The sequence below is a fragment of the Gopherus flavomarginatus genome, chromosome 1 (genome assembly GCF_025201925.1).
Source record: "Gopherus flavomarginatus isolate rGopFla2 chromosome 1, rGopFla2.mat.asm, whole genome shotgun sequence".
NCBI lineage: Eukaryota > Metazoa > Chordata > Testudines > Testudinidae > Gopherus > Gopherus flavomarginatus.
Window position 1 is genome coordinate 312,537,620 of NC_066617.1, and position 19,968 is coordinate 312,557,587.

General features: G+C 39.7%; 1 protein-coding gene across 2 annotated transcripts in view; it reads left to right on the top strand.

Annotated features, from left to right (window-relative positions):
• Nucleotides 1-19,968, top strand: part of LRCH1 (leucine rich repeats and calponin homology domain containing 1) — a 251,108-nt gene that overhangs the window by 201,604 nt on the left and 29,536 nt on the right. For both annotated transcript variants that reach the window (XR_007773673.1, XM_050948349.1), the window contains exons 17-18: nt 3,132-3,236; nt 19,763-19,872. Coding sequence is in view for 1 of the 2 variants with exons in the window: in XM_050948349.1 (XP_050804306.1) it covers nt 3,132-3,236; nt 19,763-19,872 (215 nt within the window). In the remaining variant the exon portion in view is untranslated. The remainder of the gene's footprint in view (nt 1-3,131; nt 3,237-19,762; nt 19,873-19,968) is intronic.

Below are 19,968 nucleotides of genomic sequence, written 5' to 3' on the forward strand. Positions count from 1 at the left end.
GGAAATAAGAAAGATATGTAATAGAAAAGAAAATACCAGAGGGGAAAAATGAGAGGGCAGACTTTCAAGAAAAATATATTTAAACATGCCCTTCAGAGTTTACATTTTATTTTCTTAATTGATTCTACTTAAAATTAATGTTTTGCTTTCTATTTAATATTATTTCACTGTATCATAGTGATTTATGTCTCTAGGAAAGGTAAAAATAAACAGAGTACTAGACTTCTGGTAATGATTCCAGCTTTTTGAAGTACATACACAAAGCCTGCTTCCAGAGGATAAACCACAGTTACTTAGATTTCTCTGTCAGCACATACTAGATTTGTGTTCATGAGTAAAAGTTCTTTTTATAGCCACATTTTAAGGCTCGCCAAAACATGACGAAAAATCAATACATGATGCCTAATTAGGTATCCAAAGAAAATTTTTTTCGAAGGTAATGAATATGCTATCTTGACCTTTTGGTGTATACGTTTTTTTAAAAAGGGTCATACTGCTATACAGAAGTTAAAAGGAGAAACTCAGTGCATTTTGAATTAGTCTGTCTTATGTATACACTTTTGAAGAGTGGATCTCTCTAATTCACACTAATGATTGGAAAAACATTTGAACATGACTGAATATTGTAAAGAAATAAGTAATATGAATTTCCTTTTCACAATAATTCTGCTACTTGGAAACACTTTCATACTCTGAGCAAGAATATCTCAGAACAGTTCATGATTTACTCTTGATTTTCAAATAATTCAAAGCACTGTTAGTAATAGTGGTGCTATTGTAGATACATTTGAGAATTTCCTAAACCTTTTGCCATCTCATTCGTTATAAAACCTTAGTTTTACTCAGAACTACTTTGGATGTACCCACACCATCTAATACCCTTTGCAGTATTCAAAAGTATTCATTTCTACTTTTGTACCATTTTTACATAGTTTTTCTTTCATGACTTTTACTGAACAGAGCGGCTTGCAAGCCTGAGGAGCAAAAGCTATACTCAGTACTGAAAAAAAATCAAGATACAAGGCCTTTTGCAGTAGAAATTCCACAGAAAATGAAGACTCAACAGTTTATTATTTAATTGAAACAAAACTCTGAAATACACATCTGTTATCAAGTCCCTTCATTTTGTTAGCTCTAGCGCATTAAAGCAGGTTTAGTTTGCATGGACATGTGCTGGAAACTCATTTTTTTTATGTCAGTTGCAAAGAGAATCAATTAGTAATTATTTTTCTCTTATTCATTAGTTAGAAAAATAGTAACTCTATACCCTCTCATTTATTGTTACGTTTAATTTCTTCCCAGGAAGTGAATTGGCTGAGATATGTGTACTCTGGAAACTCATGAGAATCATTTTTGACAAATGAGACTGACGGTGCTGGCAATATTGCTTCAGACATGTACTGTTTTAGCAGATGTTGATCCTACTGGAAGTGTGTTAGGTAGGTTTTGCTGTCTCATTGATGCAGCTGGCTCCTTATCCTACAGGATATAAGTGAGCTTGGAATAGCTAGAGGCAGAGTGAACTGAGGTTTGTAACAGACAAGTTCTAAGGAACAGAACACTAAGAGTAGCCAAACCTAATGATTTAAAGAGGGTGGTGGTTGTGGTATTATTTTTAACTACTCTAGTTAATCTGTCAGATTCCAGAAAGGGTGAATTCTTTTTCTTTCAGTACCTGTAGCTTTATTTGGAGTGGACTGAGGCTTTTTACTGAGGCTTTATTTATTTTTTCCTTTTTTCCATTTTCATATTTAAAAAATAACTTTTCATTGAACTGGTATAGATCATTGCTAATTTTCATGTTTATAATGAATCCAGATTTCTATGAGATACTGTCAACTCATCTGTTTCAATTGAATTAAGATTACAATTTGGCATTCAAAAAGGCAACATGACAGTGATTGTAATAGCATCAAGACCTCATTCAGGATCAGGGCCTCAAGCTTAAATTGTACATGGTGGAAAGCAGGGAGCCAATAAAAGGTTTAAAGAGGGGGGTGAAGTGAGAGTGGTGGACAAAAGAAGATGATCATTAGCAGCTATGATTTGTAAGGACCATAGGGTAGGGAGGCAGTGTGGGTTTGGGGGAAGCTAGAGAAGAGGAACTTCTAGTAATCAAGATAGGAGAGAATAGGACAGTGTAGGTTGGAGGTGGAAAGCAGAGAGATTGCTGAGGTTAGTGGAGGGATTTGAAGCACAGGTGAGAAGTCTTGTTATAGATAACTGGAGGAAGAGAAACAGGGAGGAAGAAAAGTAGTAGCAAGGAAGATCATGTTGAGGAGAGAGGTTACATTGCCATTCTTCTCTTTGAAAGAATCTGCAAGATCTTGTGCAAAGAAGAAAAAGAGTGCAGAAGAGTGCAGTAGGGTTATCAAAGGTAGGCAAATAGATGGCTAGGATTGTGGATGAGGAGGTTAATGAGAGGGAAGAAACAGTGCTACTTGAGCTGGAAGATGACAGCTGAAGAAGGAAAGAATAAAGTCAGGAGGATCATGGGATTTTCTCCAGGACAGAAGGAAAACCAAAGGATTAATGAACTACTACTATATCCAGGACAGAAATGGATATTCTTGAAATAAAAACTTTCCCAGGAAAATCTTAACAATTTTGTTAAACTGTGTTTATTCCACTCTGTGGAAAAAGTGCTCTTCTAACACTGAAAACCTGAAATCTATAACATGTTTATTTCCTAATGTTTTTCTACTTGGTTTATGTTTTTACTTCTGCAACTGCACTTATGATAAATTTACCCATCAATTCACAGAGTCAGGACTTCCTTTCTTTAGCCTACAGTATGAAATCTGTGGGTACTTTTTCTTCATAGGAGTTGGTTGTAAACATAATTATGTAAAGTGCTATGTTGTAGTAATCTTTTTAAGATTAACAGCATTAACTGCACATATAATGTATGATTTACAAATACTAACATTTAATTTTTCATTCTTTTTATTCTGTACACCATCTTTCATTCTTTTCTTCCAAAATTATACATTTTATATTAATCTCATTTGAATGGCATCCTCTTCATTGCCATGCAATCTTCATACCATATATGAAATGCTGCTATCCCTGTGGTTTTTCCTGGTCTGTATGCTACTGTATCTGGACTGGCTCTCACTCCCCTGCAACAGACCCACCCCTCACTCTTCCTCCTATCTCCTTCAACAAACTTACACAGGCTCAAACATGGGACAACTATAGCTACAGTATCCCATCTGAAGGGGACAGTGACAATGGTAGGTGATCTGTACATATTTCATTTTATGTTTTCAGATAATTTGTATGTTTGGCTACATTTCCTACACAGCTAAAGATGCAGGACATTCAGCCATATGCTTGTCATAATGGGTAATAAAACTTATGGATTAGAAACCAGAAGACTCAGATGGTACATGTTAATTAGTGTATAAGAATGTTGAGTATGCAATCTAAGAAGTCCATGAGCAGAAAATGCAGGAAAACCAAATCTGATTATTATGTCACTATTAAGCCAACGAAAAGACATTTAACTGAACAGCATTCCTATCAGCATCCCCTTCTCCAACGAAGGGATTCCAACAGACGTGAAGGGAGAGCTAGAAATATTTTAGTAAATAAAGCAGTGTTTTCACAGTGTGAAATCAAAGTAAAAAAGATATATAGGTAGGTCAGTCGATCTTCCGTTAGTTTTAGTTTGTTTCCAGGCAAAATCTTTGGACTGTTTGAAAATAATAGCTGCTGTGCAGGCATTTTTCCAGTGTCACTTGAGCTGAATAAGAGAATTACATGGATTTTTTGTGCTGAACTTGATGCTGTATTTTTCAGATACTGAAAGTTATTAAGAGTTTTTTTTTCAGTTAGCATCACAGTATGCCAAGAAGACAATATCTCTCCACATTTGCAAGTACCTGAGATTTATGAAATATTCAAGAGCATATATGATAAATTTGTCACAATGCATAACAAACAAAGCACTGACCAAAAATGAACAGTTCTTAATTTTTATTTCTTCAACCAAAGAGCGGTCAAAATGTGATTTCCTAAGAATTTTCCAGATTACTGACCACAGAGAAGATACTTTCCCCTTCCGTCCCCTATCCGAGAATACTTCCCACATTTCAGTCTGAACCTGGTGTGTGCTGGAACAGGATTTGGGGAATTTAGCAAGTACACAGTGGATCCACTGCAGTGCAGACATCAGTAAAGTTCACAGCTATGTATATAGCTGTTGAGTCTGAGTGCTTTTGATTGAAGCAGCTCCCATAGCCTGGGACACAACACGAAAATGTTAATATGGCTTTTCTCCTGAGGACATTATAATACTGTCTGTCATGTCTGATAATGGATCCAATGCACTGAATGCTCTACATAATGGTAGCATAGAGTATTTTTTGTTTTGTCTGCTGTTTAGTTAAATCTAATATTACATGGCTTCCTTGAAAATGGAAAATTAGAAAAATCATCACTGGCGTTATTAAAAAAAAAAAAAGGCCATTCAGAAAGCTGTCACATTTTGAGACATTCAAAAGTATGATGGTCATTCAAAACTGTATCTTATACAACATGTGCCCATATGTTACAATTCAACATTTTTTTTTAATGAAAATGCTGTCACACCAAAAAAAAAAAAAATTGAACATGATGTAGCAAGTGTTGTTCTGAATGCTAAACAAGGGATATATATGAATAATTTGTTGTGCATGCTGAGCCCTTTGAAACTGGCTATAAGAAATCTGTTCTGACCATTCATCCATCAGCCAAGTACTCCCACTTGTCTGGCTTATAAAACTGAAACTTAAGAAATTAGGCTAAAGAATAAGACTTTTTTTGTTTTTTGAAAGAACACATTTGGTGGCACCATTTATGCACATAGCTGAAAAATTATCTTTAAGGGCAGTCTGTAAGCAAATATTCTTTACAGTTTGAAATCCTGCACTTCTGACTTAAATGGAGATGGGGCACTAAAAGGTGATCTGATAGCTTTTTAAACTAAAATATTTGCATCTTTAGCACCTTGCTAGCATTTTTTTTTCACTCTCTAAGAGTTGCAAGCTCAGTTAGTATGGATCATGAAGATAATGTCAGACAAAGCTTCCTGGTCCTTTCTAATATTGGAAAATCTATTCCATCATTACAAGTCCTCATCCATAGTTCACATGGTAGAGTGTGGGAAATGAAAAAAAGAGCTGGCCACCTTGACAGATGTGCAATACTTAAAACACATGAATTATCTACCAACAGATCTTTCTTTGCATGAGAAGGATGTACAGTTGGTATGTTATTGAAGAAAATCAGACTTGATGGTTCTTAGGAATAAAAGGAATTCTAGTAACAAGCAAAAGCCTATAAAGATTTTTCTCATTGGAAAAGAAATTTGCTAACTGTCTTAACCATTCTTCATAATTGTGATGGGGTGGACTAGGCCCTGAGACCGCCTGCTGGAGGCCTTGTGGCTCTGTCACACCCTGCCCCAGAAAAGGGCAGTAGAGAGGTCTTCCAAGCTGCCTAGAGCAGCTGTGTGGGAAGCAGCCAATCAGGGCCCAGAAGGTCAGTATAAGAACTACTGCAGGGTAAGAGCAAGTTCAGTTCCTTGCTAGAACTGGAGGAGCATGGATGGTGTGTGGCTGGCTGAGGGAGCTGCAGGACTTCGGATGAAGTAATGCTGCCAGAAGCCAGGGAGAGCAAAAAGGAGCCCTGAGTTGGTTGCTGGGACTCCCATCAGGACATGGTCCTGACGTAAGGGTGAAGATGGTGCAGGGCTGTAGGGAAGTGGCCTGAGGAATGAAAGCAGCAGAGTAGTGGGCGGGCCCGGGTCCAGGACTGGGGGAAGTAGCCTCGACATTGAGGTACCCCCAGAGGTGAGAATTGAACTACAACGGCCCAGCTGGAGAGTTGTGGCCAGAAGGCCCTAAGAAGGCAAAGATTTTGTCACCAGGGAAAGAGCCCTGGGACACTGCTCTATCCATGAGCAGGGACAACTTGTGGGAGACATTACAGAGGGAACTGAGACGCCTGTTGGACTTGTGCCCCGGAAAGGGTTTTGCTTTGCTTTCATCACACAGACAGACTGTGTGTGACTCTGCCTGAGGGCTGAGTCACCAAGGACACACCAGAAAGAGAGAGTGAGTGCAGGCGCACACACACTCATCCGGGGGCACTCGCAAGAGGTGAATGCGACCCTGTTACCATAACTTAGAATCTTGAGGCCTGTTGCCATTTTTTGCCTTATGTTGCACCCTTCCAGTCATACAGTGACATGTACAGCCAACAGTATTCATGGATGATTGCTCTATTTAGCTCATAAACTCTAGATTGTTTCCTTTTTCCAGACTAATTTATTGTGTATTTTTTAAAAATGAACAGCACTTGCTATCTGCTAGCTTGATCTCCTAAAGTATCCAAATCCTTTGAATTGACTTGCATTGTTCATTATGTTCAGTGCCTCCAATGTTCATGTCATTTACAGAATTCTGTGGTTTGAAGTCAAATTCAGATTTTTAAAACTCTAAGCTGCTGAACAGCATTACAATTCTAGTCTCCACATGCTTAATTAAAGTATAGAACATAATACCTCCCCATTTAACACAGTACTTCCTAAGTTAAAGATTACTTATTCAACTCTACTAGTCTTTCAATAAAGTACTAGAGATAATGAAAGATCTATAATTGCTTATAGACTCAGAGGTATAAATCATCCTGAAGCTGGCTTTTTTTTTGTGTATGCTTTCTTTTTTTAGCAAGAGAACTTAATTTCTTCCTGTTAATGATTCTAGACATAGGCACCGACTCCATGGGTTCTCCACCAGCAGCTCCCCACCCCGCCCTTGCTCCAGCTCACCTCTGCCTCCTCTGCAATCACACCGCTGTGTCCTGCTTCTCCTCCCTCCCTCCCAGCACTTGAGCCGGGAAACAGCTGATTCACTGGGCAGGGGAGGAGGGGGAACGCAGCGCTCTAGGGGAAGAGGCAGGGCTGGGGCGAGGATTTGGAGAAGGGATCCAATAGGGGCAGGGAGGGGGCAGAGTTAGGGCGGGGACTTTGGGGATGGGGTTGAAATGGGGGCGGAGCCAGGGGCAGGGAAAAGGTGGAGTTGGGGCAGAGCCAGGAGTGGGTGGGCACAGGCATCCACCGAAGCTGGAGAAAGATGGCCCCTATGATTCTGGAATCAAGTTCTGTACTTGGTTTCATGTGTGTGTCACCCACTGAAATGAATGGGCCAAGAATACAAAAGATAGAATTTTCACCTTGAAGCTGAACTAGAATCTTCTTAAAAATTGTCAATTTTTAACATTTTAGTGTATCTAAATGTTAACTTCTGTAAGACCTTTCTACAATAATTTTATTACAATACTTACAACATATGAAATGTTATTTACCTAGTCTCAGCCCTCTCTCCTTCCCACTAAGATAATTCAGTCTCTAAACATCTAAAAGACAATGATCAAACATTAAAAATATTGGCAATTACATAATATAAAACCTGATTAACAGATTGTGGTGAATTGCTCCATTGAAGAACATATGGATCATTGAAGAATCTGTGGATATTGGGGGAGAAATATATGTCCAAGTTCTTTCATAAAATGGGGGCAAGATGCTATAATTTTTATTTGGTTCTGTCATCAAAAGGCTATCATTCTGATTTGTGTGTAAAAATTACACCCACTTTGCACTCGTTTTCCTCAGGAGTAAAGGACCACAAAGACACAGGACAGTGGAGAATCCAGCTTGCTAACTTATATATCAAACTGGATAGGTGACATATTCAGGCATTGTAAATTGGCATAACTCAGTTGAGTTTAGTGGACTACCCCAGCTGGGGATCCAGCTCTAGATGTGTTTTTTTTAATCTTTGTTGATAGGAATTCATTAGGTAATGTGATCTGTGCTAACCTAGGTCTACCAGTGTAATTATACAGTCATAATAAAATGAGAACAGTGTAGGCAAGCTTAAGCATAATCATTTGAAACAATTTCAAATCGGATAGCTTTTTAGCCAACTGCAAATATTAGTATTAATGCTTAAAACTGTTAGAACAATATGTTTTTATTAAGACGTTTTTTATCTCCTGTGTTGATGTTTTTGAAAGTTTGCTGTACGGTATATCTGTCTTAGGTACTTATACAGTTTCCTTCTCCTCTCCCCTGCCCAAATCACCGTAGTATCTTGAGTGCTTCACAAAATGTGTTTATCCTCACAACATCCATATGAGGCAGGGAAGTGCTATTATCCCCATTTTACAGGTAGAGAACTAAGGCACAGAGAGACCAAGTGACTTGCCCAGAATCACACAGAAAGTCTGGAGAGGAGCAGGGACTTGAACTCAGGTCTCATAAGTTCTATGTTCCCTAACCACTGAATTGCCTCTTAATAGTATTCAGATGTGTCTTTAATACATAAGAAGCACATATTCCATATCCACTTGAAGCATATGTAGTTAAAGAAATCTGAGTAGAATTGATCACGAGAAATAGAATCTTATTTTCAAGTTTTCAGCCTTCCTTTATCTAGGCCTCTTACAAGCCCTGGTATTTTTGCAACCACAAGTATTTGCAGGTGCCCTTTTTGCTCATTCAGACATCTAGGTACTTGATTGGGCTGGCAAGTTAAGTACTTGCAATATTAAATGTCCTAAACTTTGCCTGCAAATAATTGCATGTACAAAACTGTTCCTACAATGTAATGAAGGTGCGAAAATGGAAATCATCAATTGGAAGTCTGACCTTTAACAAAGAGACTAAATACAAGTCACATATTGTGGATCAGACTAAGTATTATTGCTAATTTAATTTGTTTTCACTTACATTTTAAAAAATTGCCAACAAAGGCAACTACTGTACTTTGATCTGAAGAAATACTCTCTTCTGAGGCACACATTTGTGTGGTGTGGGCTCCCCTTGGTGGAACAAATGTATAATGCAGAATAACTAGCATATTCCATATTGTTGAAACATCCTGAATTAGAACACTTTACTTCTAATATTTCTACTATATAGTGAATATCTTATTCACTTGCTAATTTATTGTGCTTGTGTATGTTTTCCAGATTGACTAACCTGTTTATTTATTACACTTAGAAGGAATTTCCTGTATGTTTTCGTCTGTTTCCCATAGGTAGAACATATATCTTATGAATAAGTCAAACTGAATGAATAATTTTGACATTTACTTTCCATAAACAGATGTTTGCTATTCATGGATATTTTATTTAAAAAACTGCATAAATGTGAAGTACCTCACTGTGTTTAGGGTTTGTAATTTATAGCAAACCAGACAGTGGTCATATTCAGAAATAGTATCTAGAGTGGTGAGTCATTCCACAAAGACCAAACATGAGTATCCTCTCTCACAGGACTTGCATTCTACATTGCAATAACAGTACACAGACAGTAAACCGAGTCTTACCCATAACAGTATTTCCTTTCAGAACTTCTTCTGTTCTTGTCTAATACATCCTCATTACAATATGGGACTGGAGAAAGTTCAGTTTCTCTCTCATGCAGGTGCACGCCAGTTCAGCACAGCACATAAGCAAGATAAACAAGGCTAGAATGATTGAAGACCATGATAAAAATTTCCAAGATAGATGCAGACTCAAGCACAAAACATACGACAGTGGCCGTTGGCATGATTCTTTTTGTACAGAGTTCTTTGAAGTGTTGCTGCTGTTGAATCTGGAATGGAGATAACAGTTTTCAAGTCTGCTGTTACAGTGTGGGTGGGGGGTGCATGTTTATTTGGTTGTGTGTGTGTATTTACCTATTTTCCTTGGTATTATAGGGAACATACAACACATCTAAATAGTTTCCAGAATTTTAAGTATTGTTTATTCTAAGTTTACAGTAAGTTTACAAATTTAAAATGTAAATAATTACTTAACACTTTTAACTGATATTCTTAATAAATGTAGTAAGGTATTTTCATTTTTTTATTATAACATTAGGAACAATTTTAAAAATTGGCTCAATACAGGAATACCATATTTCATTTTAACTTACTGTTAAAAACACAATCTTCCTTTTCTTCATATCTCTTGTTCTGTTGTGGATATCTCATAGGGAGCACTTGATAACTAGCTTGTGATCTGTTATCCTTGGATTTTAAATATGATGCACATGAATTTATCCACAGAACAACCATGGAGTTTAATGAAAGCCATGTGGCTAAATCCCCCTGATATACTTTGAAAATATGGGAGCTTTGTTTTGCTATGCTGCTCTTTAAGTTATGGTGGTGGTATTTTTTTTAACAGATCTTTGAATGGGCTGGTTTTTATTGCTTAACTAGTAGGCTCTGCCACCATCTAGTTGCTGGCTTTTCCTGAAATAATTATTTTTAATAAAGCATTTTACTATTCAGTCACTGCAGTCATCTCATCTAGAACAGTGCAAGCTATTCCTTCAGCCATTGGGTCCAAGCAAAGATTTCATTTGGTCACTATAATATCATCATGACATATATGAACACAACTCATGAGCCCTTTCTGGGATTTCAAAGAAAGTATCTCACGCAGGAACCTCTTTTTTTCTTCTTCCAATATCTTAATGCAAATCCATAAGCAAATCTGTCAAGGACCGAGAAGATCCCAGGATACAGTTTAGTTTATTGATCCTTCAGTTTCATTGAGCTTCATGCAAGCATGCATTCATCTTGTGTTGAACTTATCTGAACTTTCCTTACACTCCATTTTTTCCTAGTGTGTGGCATAATTTGAAAATCGATATAAAAGTTAAAACATTTATCCAAAACAAACCTAAATAAAAATGATAGTGTTAGCATGAAATAATTAATTTGAGTAGTAAAGTAGTAACTACTATTTTTATTCTGTATTGTACCTTTCTTTTGTATTATGCAATTAGAAAGAATAATTTAATTCTTTATTCTTACCAATAGGTGTCACTGGCAGTTGCTGTATTTGGTTTAGAAGCACTCACTTGTAGTTTTCATTTCCCATTGGCATTGAAAGTAGTTTTAAATTGTTGGACTTCAAACAATTTTATTTTTAAAAATTACTAAACATATTTAGTTTAGAGCAGTGGTTTTCAGCCTGTGGTCCTTGGACCCCTGCGGATCCACAAACTATGTGTAAGATTTCCAAAGGGGTCCGCACCTCCATTTGAAATATATTAGGAGTTCACAAATGGAAAAAGTTTGAAAACCAGCAGTGGGTCTCAAATTTTTGTATTGGTGACCTCTTTCATACAGCAAGCCTCTGAGTGCAAACCATCTCCCCCCTTTATAAATTAAAAACATTTTTTTTATATTTAACACTATTATAAATGCTGCAAGCGAAGCAGGGTGTAGGGGTAGAGGCTGACAACTTGTGATACCTGTGTAATAACCTCACAATTCCCTGAGGGTCACGACCCCCAGTGTGAAAACCCCTAGTTTAGAGAAACATGAAATGGTAGGCCAGCTCTTACTAATAGTTTCTCTTCCTGCCGGCTCAAGGGTGTGGCTCCTACTGTTTGGTTGCAAATGTTCTTTAATATACCTTAGAGGACACCATTATCAAGAAAAGAACATACAACATAGTCACAATTACTAACCACAGCTATTTTGTTATTAAAGAAAGGAAAAGAAAACATTAAACAGAACATCAAATGGTTGAACACAGATTAAATTGGTTACTACTACTATGATCTCTTGTGTATGTCTCTCTGTGGAGAGAATTTAACAGCGATTACATCCTTGAGAGCGAACCGCCTCTGGAGAGGCCCCTTTCTCTTGGTAAGTTAAGACCAAAGTATATTATTTCCCAAAATTATTGTGAATTCAGATTTAGTATCTTACTAGATACTGGGCAAAATAGTTCAAGAGCAAATGAAGCTTGTCTACTACTTAATAACCTTAACAGTTTATAGTTGGGCAAAGTAAGCAACCTTAAGTAAATCCTATGAAAATTGAAAAAAAAACTTAAATGAGTTAGTTAAAAGAAGCCATTTAAGGAGCTGTCCCTAAGACAGTCCTGTTACGATTATTTATTATCATAAATCCAGTTAGATTCCACTATTTCTCTATTTTCCAACGTTTAGACCCCGTTTCCTCTCCAGGAATACATATCTAACTACTTGGTGACTAACAGAAGAAACTGTTCGTCATGGTCAGATCATGGGCAGCCAGACCTAATAGTGGGAGCGAGTCTGCACTTATGAGACAGAAGTCAAGGGTCAGCTGGGTCAGGATACCAGGAGATCAGAACCATGAGTCAGGAACCAGACTCAGGCCAGGTTAGGCTTCTAGGGGATCAGATGCAGGAAACAAAATGGAGGTCAGGAACCACAAGGCAAATGCCAAGGGTCAAGCTGGGTAAGGATGCCAGGAAAGCAAACATCAGAAAACATACAGTCCAGAGCCTGGGGGAGCCCAATTGTTTGGGACAGCTTCTTGTTGCTGCCACTGGCTTAAGTAGAGCCATTGGACCAATCAGACTTCAGGAGCAGAGCCTCACTCTGGGGCTGGACTTCATGGGTCCCAGGTAAGCCACTGTCACCAGGCTGCTAGGTTGAGGGCTGAAGTGTTGTTGCTCCCATGAAACCTGCAGACCTGGGTTTGAGATCTATGGGTCATGACACCACCCACACCTCTAGGAGTGCTCTCTTGACAACGTGGGTCCAGGTTTCTCAGGGTGGCTCCTATGGAAGGCCCAAACCAGGGCAAGAGTGTAAACATTTTCTGCATGCTCCCAAGTGCATTCCTCTGGGCTGTAACCTTCCCAGTCTATTGGGTACCATAATTTGCCCTACTTGATCTTAAAATTGAGGACTTCGTGAACAATGTATTCCTCCTGACCTTGTACTAGCACTGGTTGGGGTGGTGATTGGGGTCTTTGGGGAAATGTGTTATCAGTATAGGGCTTTAGAAGTGAGCTATGGAATATAGGGTAAACTTCAAGGGAGCTGGAGCTCAAAGTTGACCAAGTTGATTTGTTGCCAAATCCAGTACAGGCCAAAGAACAAAGTCCAGTTTCCAAGAGGGTTTGTCCATGTGGAAGTGTTCTGTAATAGCCATACCTTTTGTCCTACGGTGTACCTTTTTGTCTGTGTGTAGTCTTCCTTCACCTTTTCAAGATGTCTCTGCAACTTCTCTTGGATATGATGGATGTGTTGTACTAGATCTGATGGGTTGGGGGAGCATGGGGGTAGCTGTGGGTGAAATAAGGGATGGTACCCATAGTTGATAAAGGGGCTGTGGCCTGTGGATGCATGGCCTGCATTATTATAGGAGAACTCAGCATATCGTAACAGTGAAGGCCAGTCATCATGGTGATGGTTGATGTAGCATTGGGAGTACTGGTCTAGGTCCAGGATCTCGCTGATTCTTTCCATTTTGCCATTTGACTGAGGATGGTAGGCAGAGGACAGTTGTGTGTAGACTTCTTAATAGTCATTTGGCCTTGTGCCAGAAACAAGCAGTAACATATGGCCCTGGTCAGAGGTGATGTGATCCAAGAGCCCATGAAGACAGACTATTTTCTTTATCTAAAGCCCAGCAGTTTCCCTTGCAGAGGGTAAACTCAGGCAGGGAATGAAGTGAGCCGTTTTAGTAAAGCAGTCTACCACTGTCAGGATAGTTGTGAAACTACTTGATTCTAGTATTTCCACTCCAGAGTCTAAGGAAATGGTCTTCCAGGACCAAGATAAGGTGTCCAGAGGTTGGAACAGACTGGTCTAGGATCTTGGTGCAGGCACACCTGACAAGAAGCAACAAAGGTCTCTTCCGTGCAGCACATATGGTGCCCTCAGAAGAACCGGGATATTATTCATCAGGTTTTATATCACCCTAAGTGTCCTGCCATGGTGGAGTCATGGCATAGTTGAAGAGCAACTCTCACAGGTCCTGGGGAAACATAGATGCAGTCCCTTACGAACGTGATCCCCTGCCTGGTATTGTGTGGTTCTTGGTTGATAATGGCCAGCACATCAAGTGGAATTCCAGAGGCAGAGTGGATAAGCACAAACAGGTCCTGATGGTGAGTCGCACTGAGGAAATTATGGGACTTGATAACATGGGCTGGTTCCAGACTGGGGCCTTGTGTTGTGTTGGAGCCATATCTTTGGGACAAGGCATCAGCCTTGCCATTTCTAGTTCCAGGCTGGTGGGTCAAGGGAAATCTGATCAGGAGAAAACTAAGGCCCACCAGAGCTGCTGTTGGTTTAGGGCAGGGGTTCTCAGACTTTTATACTGGTGACCCCTTTCACACGGCAAGCCTCTGAGTGTGACCCCCCCCCTTATACATTAAAAACACCTTTTTTAATATATATATTATAAATGCTAGAGGCAACGCAGGGTTTGGGGTGGAGACTGTCAGCTTGCCAACCCCCCATGTAATAATCTCATGATCGCCTGAGGGGTCCCAACCCCCAGTTTGAGAACCCCTGGTTTAGGGCCTTGGTCCTGCACAGGTGCTCTAAGTTCTTATGATCAGTAAACACTTGAACTGGGTGACTTACCCCTTCCAAGTAATGTCACCACTCTTTGAAGGTGGTCTTAATTTCCAAGAGCTCCTTGTCCACAATCTCATAGCTTTGCTCAGCAGAGGTAAGTTTGCTTGATTAGTAGGAGATGGGGTGCAGTATTTGCTGGGAGAGGACTGCACTCATCGCTGTGCTAGAGGCGTCAAAAACTTGCGTCATGTCTGGGTGGGCCAATACTGGAGTAGTGGTGAAGGCAAGCTTTAGCTGTTCAAATATGTGCTGGGACTCAGGCAACCAGTGGAACTGGGTGATTTTCAGTAGTAGGGAAGTGAGGAGCTTGACTTGTTTTGAAAAATTTGAAATAACCCTCTGGTAAAAAGTTTGTGAAGCCTAAAAAACATTGTAGGTCATGCGCCTTGTGGGGGACTGCACAGTTGCGGACAGTCTGTACCTTGTGCAGATCCATCTTGAGTCTTTCCAGGCACAAGATGAAACCCAGGAACTCAGTTGAGGTCTGATCAAATGTGCACTTCTCAAGTTTAGCATAGAGACCAAGTCATTGTAGTCTCTCCTGGACTGTGTGGATGTGACTGGTGTTCAGATCATCTGAGAAGATCTACATATTATCTAAGTATATCACCATGAAATGGGCCAGTAGGTCTCATAGCACATCGTTAACAAAGTGCTGGAATGTTGCTGGGGCAGTAGTCCAAATGGCATAACTACATATTCAAAGTGGTCATAGTGGGTCCAAAAGTCAGTCTTCCATTTGTCCTCCTCTCAAATACGAATGAGACTGTAAGCTCCATGGAGATCCAGTTTAGTGACTATGTGGGCAACCCTGACCCAGTCCAACAACTCAGAGATTAAGGGTAGTGAGTAACAGTTCTGGATTGTTATCTGGTTTAGGACTTGGTAATCAACCCAGCAGCAGAAGCTGCTGGATGTTTTGTTGTTGTTTGTTGTTTGTTTTTTACTAAAAGGACTGGGGCACTGGCTGATGAAGCTGATTTGTGGATGACCACCACCTCGGGCCAAGTTCTCTTGGAGATATTCTCGCAACTCAGCCAGTTCAGGCTCTGACATTGTGAATATCTGCCCAAACAGTATCTTTGTCCCTGACTGGAGTTCTGTGAGACAATCATAGTTCCAGCGTTAGGGCAGGCTTTCTGCATTCTTCTCAAAGATGTTGGTATAGTCACAGTACTTGGAGGGGTGGGTGGGGGGACGGGAGTTCCATAATTGCCCCTCGGAAGTGTACCAGTGCAGGTAACCACACCTACTTGAACCTTCTTGGGTATGAGTGCAAGACTTACTGGACCTTGGCCGTGCCGTCGGCAGAATTCTTATAGGAAAGTGGCTTTTTGTTCTCTCCAGTGAATGATGGGATCTTGAAGTGTTAGCCAGGAGATGCCAAGGATCATGGGAAAATATGGGGAATGGATCATGCCAAACTGTGTTATTTATTTGTGTCCCTGAATAACAGGTTCCAGGGGAATAGTCTCCGCCACAGCTGGACCTGAAGACAGCAGGGAGCTGTCAATTGTTTCAGTCATGTCAGGCACAGCCTTGTGTAGCTGGTGAATTTGTAGGGCCTGAGTTGTAACTGCTTCCATAAAATTGTTCTCTGCTCCCAAATCCATTAAGGCCCATTGAATAGGAATCTATCAGGGGTCCCCAGGAGTGCGCAACTGGATAGGCACCTGCAAATGGAAAGCCCCAGGATGTGGCTCAGAGTGCGTCTCAGTGAGGACTTAGGGTACAGAGAAATGCTATTCTGTCAAGGCCCAGGCTGGTTCCCCCCATTATGCCTGAACTGGCTTGTTTCCGCATGCTTCTCAGCATTTGTAATGTGCAGACCAAGACAGCGTGGTCAGCTTCACTGCAGTAGAAGCACAGGTGGCGCTGTTGTCTACATTTCTTTTCTTCAAGTGTGAGCTGCTCATGAGCCAAATTATCTTGCGTAGGTTTGGCGAGTGATACAGAAGATGAAGTCAGTATGTGTGGGTAGGGGAACTGCAGGGAGCCTCCCTTCTCCTCTCTTCTCACAGTCCATCATCTGTGCAGATAATAAGGTCAACAAGGGCGTTTAGGTTCATAGGCATCTCTATATGAGCCAGTTCACCTCTTATTTCTTCTTACAAGCACCACCAAAACTGGTACAGATTTGCTGCTTCATTCCATGCTGCATCTACTCTGAGAGAGTAGAAGTGTGCTCCGAGGAGGCCACTGTGCCTTGCCCCTGGCAGAGTCTCCTCAGCCACCCTTGGCCATTCAGGCTTGGTGTGGGTCATCAAAGATGATTGATATCAACTGGAGAAAGGCATCCTGGTTTGATAGTACCCATGTACCCTGCAGGCAGGTTTGGGTCATGATACCATTAGTTTCTTACGTTACTACAGCTTTTAAACATTCCAACAAAGTCATTATAAGAGTTTTAAACCTAATCCTTTGGCAGTGTCCTTGTTAACTTTCTCTCATCAATCCATGTTAAAGTCTTGTGGAGGTTTTCCTTGGATTGGTTTCTTTTTGAGTCTTCCCTGCTTATATGTCTGTGGCAGTTTGCTTGTGAAGAGCTGTCTTTGAGCAGAGTAGCAGACTGGGTGTGTGACAGATACTCACTTAGAGTTTTTATACCTTTCTCCTTCCTGTTTTCTTTAAAGTACAGGAAAACACACCTCTTTCAGATCTCTTCAGATTGAAAGGCGGTTGCTGCCACTTCTATGTTGGCTTACATGACACTTTCAGCTCCTGAATATGCAGTCTGTTTAACGAATATATGCAGCATTTCTTTAATTGCCTTTGTTCTTCTTGTGGCAAGAAAGCATCAGATAACTTTCAAAGCTAGTCTTTATTCAGTCTAGTCTCTGAGAGTCTTTCAGTTTTATTAGAGCTTGTCAGGAAATTAAATTCTGCTTTCAGAAAGTCCAAACACTCCTGGTCTTTATATAAAAGTTTTTAGTTTTCAAAAGAGTCTCTTAAAATTAAATAACCTTTAGAAAGTCTTTAGCTTAAGTTGTTGATTCTTTGTGACCGTTTTTGGAATGATGATTTTCTTATCTTCCTGAATTGGGTGAGAGTTTGCTTGAACACTGCCAGTAATTTATTAATTCTCCATTAATATAAATATTCTATACTTAAATGGCTTCTTATGTTAGTAACTAGTTATAGCATCAGATGACCTTGCTATATTTCTACTTAAAACATCTTATTATTTCTGTAACAATATTAGGCAGTTATATAAAGACTTGCATTTTGATACAAAATATTTGCAAATACACATCTCAGAAGGTGTTTGCCATTTCAACGTTTAAGAAATAAAAGTTTAAAACATTTCCAGCTACACATGTTTATCCTGGAGTTTCAAAAACACAAGCAGAGATTTTTCCTTTGAAAAGAAATGGGGTTGGTGTAGCCACTTTCCAACCTAGATTTATTGCTCGCATAAAATACCTACATTCCTTTTTACAGTTAGGCCTTTACTTAAAACAGTAATGTTTTACATGTTTTGTCTTTTTGATGTTTGCTTGACTTTGGAAGATAGAAGCAGAAACCTTCTGGAACTTCTTGAATTAACTTTAACATTTTGTAACATGCTCAGCTAAAAATATGTACTGTTATATATCCAAGCATCCTGGTTGTAACATATTTGTAGCTATTTCTTGATGTTTAGTACAGGCATAAACAAGTCTGTGACAACTTAATGAAAAGAGTTATAATAATTTTATTAATATTTTACATAAATACTGAGGTCTCTCCCTTACATCACTAATGGCTATTAGCAATCTGTCCATTTGGGACATTTGCATTTACAAATATACACGACTTCTTTCTTCTCTACGTATCTTAATAACCAAAACATCATCCCCAACTTTTCTTCCCACATTTTGAACAAGCCCTGGCTCACCAAAACTCCCCCGCCCACTGCAGGAGATGAGGGAGAGGGAGAGTAACTAGCTGAGTCTTATGGAGGAGTCTGTGGATATATTCCTCTTCCTGCAGCAGGACCAGACCACTCCCATCTCAGAGGGAGACCAAAAAAAGGAAAGCATTAGTTCGGGGGGCAGGAAATAATCCTAACAAAAGAAACAAAGCAAAACAGCAATGCAACAAGATCTAAAAATCTGGAAATAACCATAACCATTGCTTACTCAGTGTGGCGCTATACCCTCCCACCACCACCACCATCCCTTTAGTGGCAGTACAATTCATAGAGGTGGTTGAGTCTGCTGCTGACTTCAATCTAACAGGTCTGGGTTGCATCCTACTGCCAATGGCTAACCCAGTGGTGCCAAATGACAAGTAGTGGCTGAACCACATAGAAGTTTGAGTCTGCTACAACCTTGAGCTAACAAAGTTTAGTTCAGACAGTTGAGATTTATGCTTTTAGAACCAGAGGACCTGGGTTTAACTCCCCATGTGGATGATCCACCTAAGGGTGTCAATTACATAAAAAGAAAAGTAATAAATACAAGTTACGTCCCTTGAGCACTTGTCACTTTTCATGATACATGAGCAAGCCTAGAGGCAGTCCAGCCACAAGAACTGGTGATCCTCTGCCATGGTATCTACAGTGTGGGTGGGCATCGGTGGGCATAGCCCTCATGATACATGTACACGAAAGAACCATTAAAAGCTGTCATTGGAACACAACAAAAATGTTTAAAAGTGCAAATATAAATTAGGTACCATAGCCTTTATGTCCCTTCTGTGCTCGAAGTTATGGGATGGATGAGATAATCCATAGCACCAGGAGTGGTTGTAGGAAAACTGTGTATGGACCTAGTTCAGTACTTCACATGAAATGGGAATCTCTAGTGAGGCAGGCCTTCAGAAGTAATATAATAGGCATTCAGTTTTTAGGAGTCAAACACATAATTTTATTTGATGAAGGGCGAGATGAAAAATAGTCATGAATAATTGGAGAGTGGTATGAATCTGATCTGGCAAGGTGCTGAATGCTCTCAGTTCCATTGGAGTCCTGCACCTTGTAGGATTGGGATCTAACTAAAAGACTGAGAGAGGAGTCCTAGGATAGAAGTAGCAAGACTTCTAACAACAGATCAAAAACTCCAAGGGACAAATGCTGTGCAAATTTGGTAAAACTCCCAGTCAAGACCATAGGATATGGCCCTGAATGATGTCTGTATATTCCACTTATATCAATAATGCATTAATTCTGTTATGAGCACCCTCCAAGCAAATGCACTTGATTGTAGTTCTAAATTAGATTTTCATTCTGTATGCTGTCATGGAAATCTTCCAACTGACATAATTGGAACTGTGAATAAGGATTTTGTTTAATCTGAAAATTAAAAGTTTTTGATGGCTTGTTTTTACTAAACATCTCTCTCTTTAAAATCGCAGTATTTTTAAGACCTCAGAGAAATTTGGAATCCATAGACCCTCAATTTACAATTCGGAGGAAAATGGAACAGATGAGAGAAGAGAAAGAACTTCTGGAGCAATTGCGTGAGGTATGTGACAAACAATGTGAAGGGCTGCAGATTTGCGGCTAAAGCATGTATTTCCTGTTTGCCCTTGGGAAAGCTACCTAATCTTAGGGGGAAAGG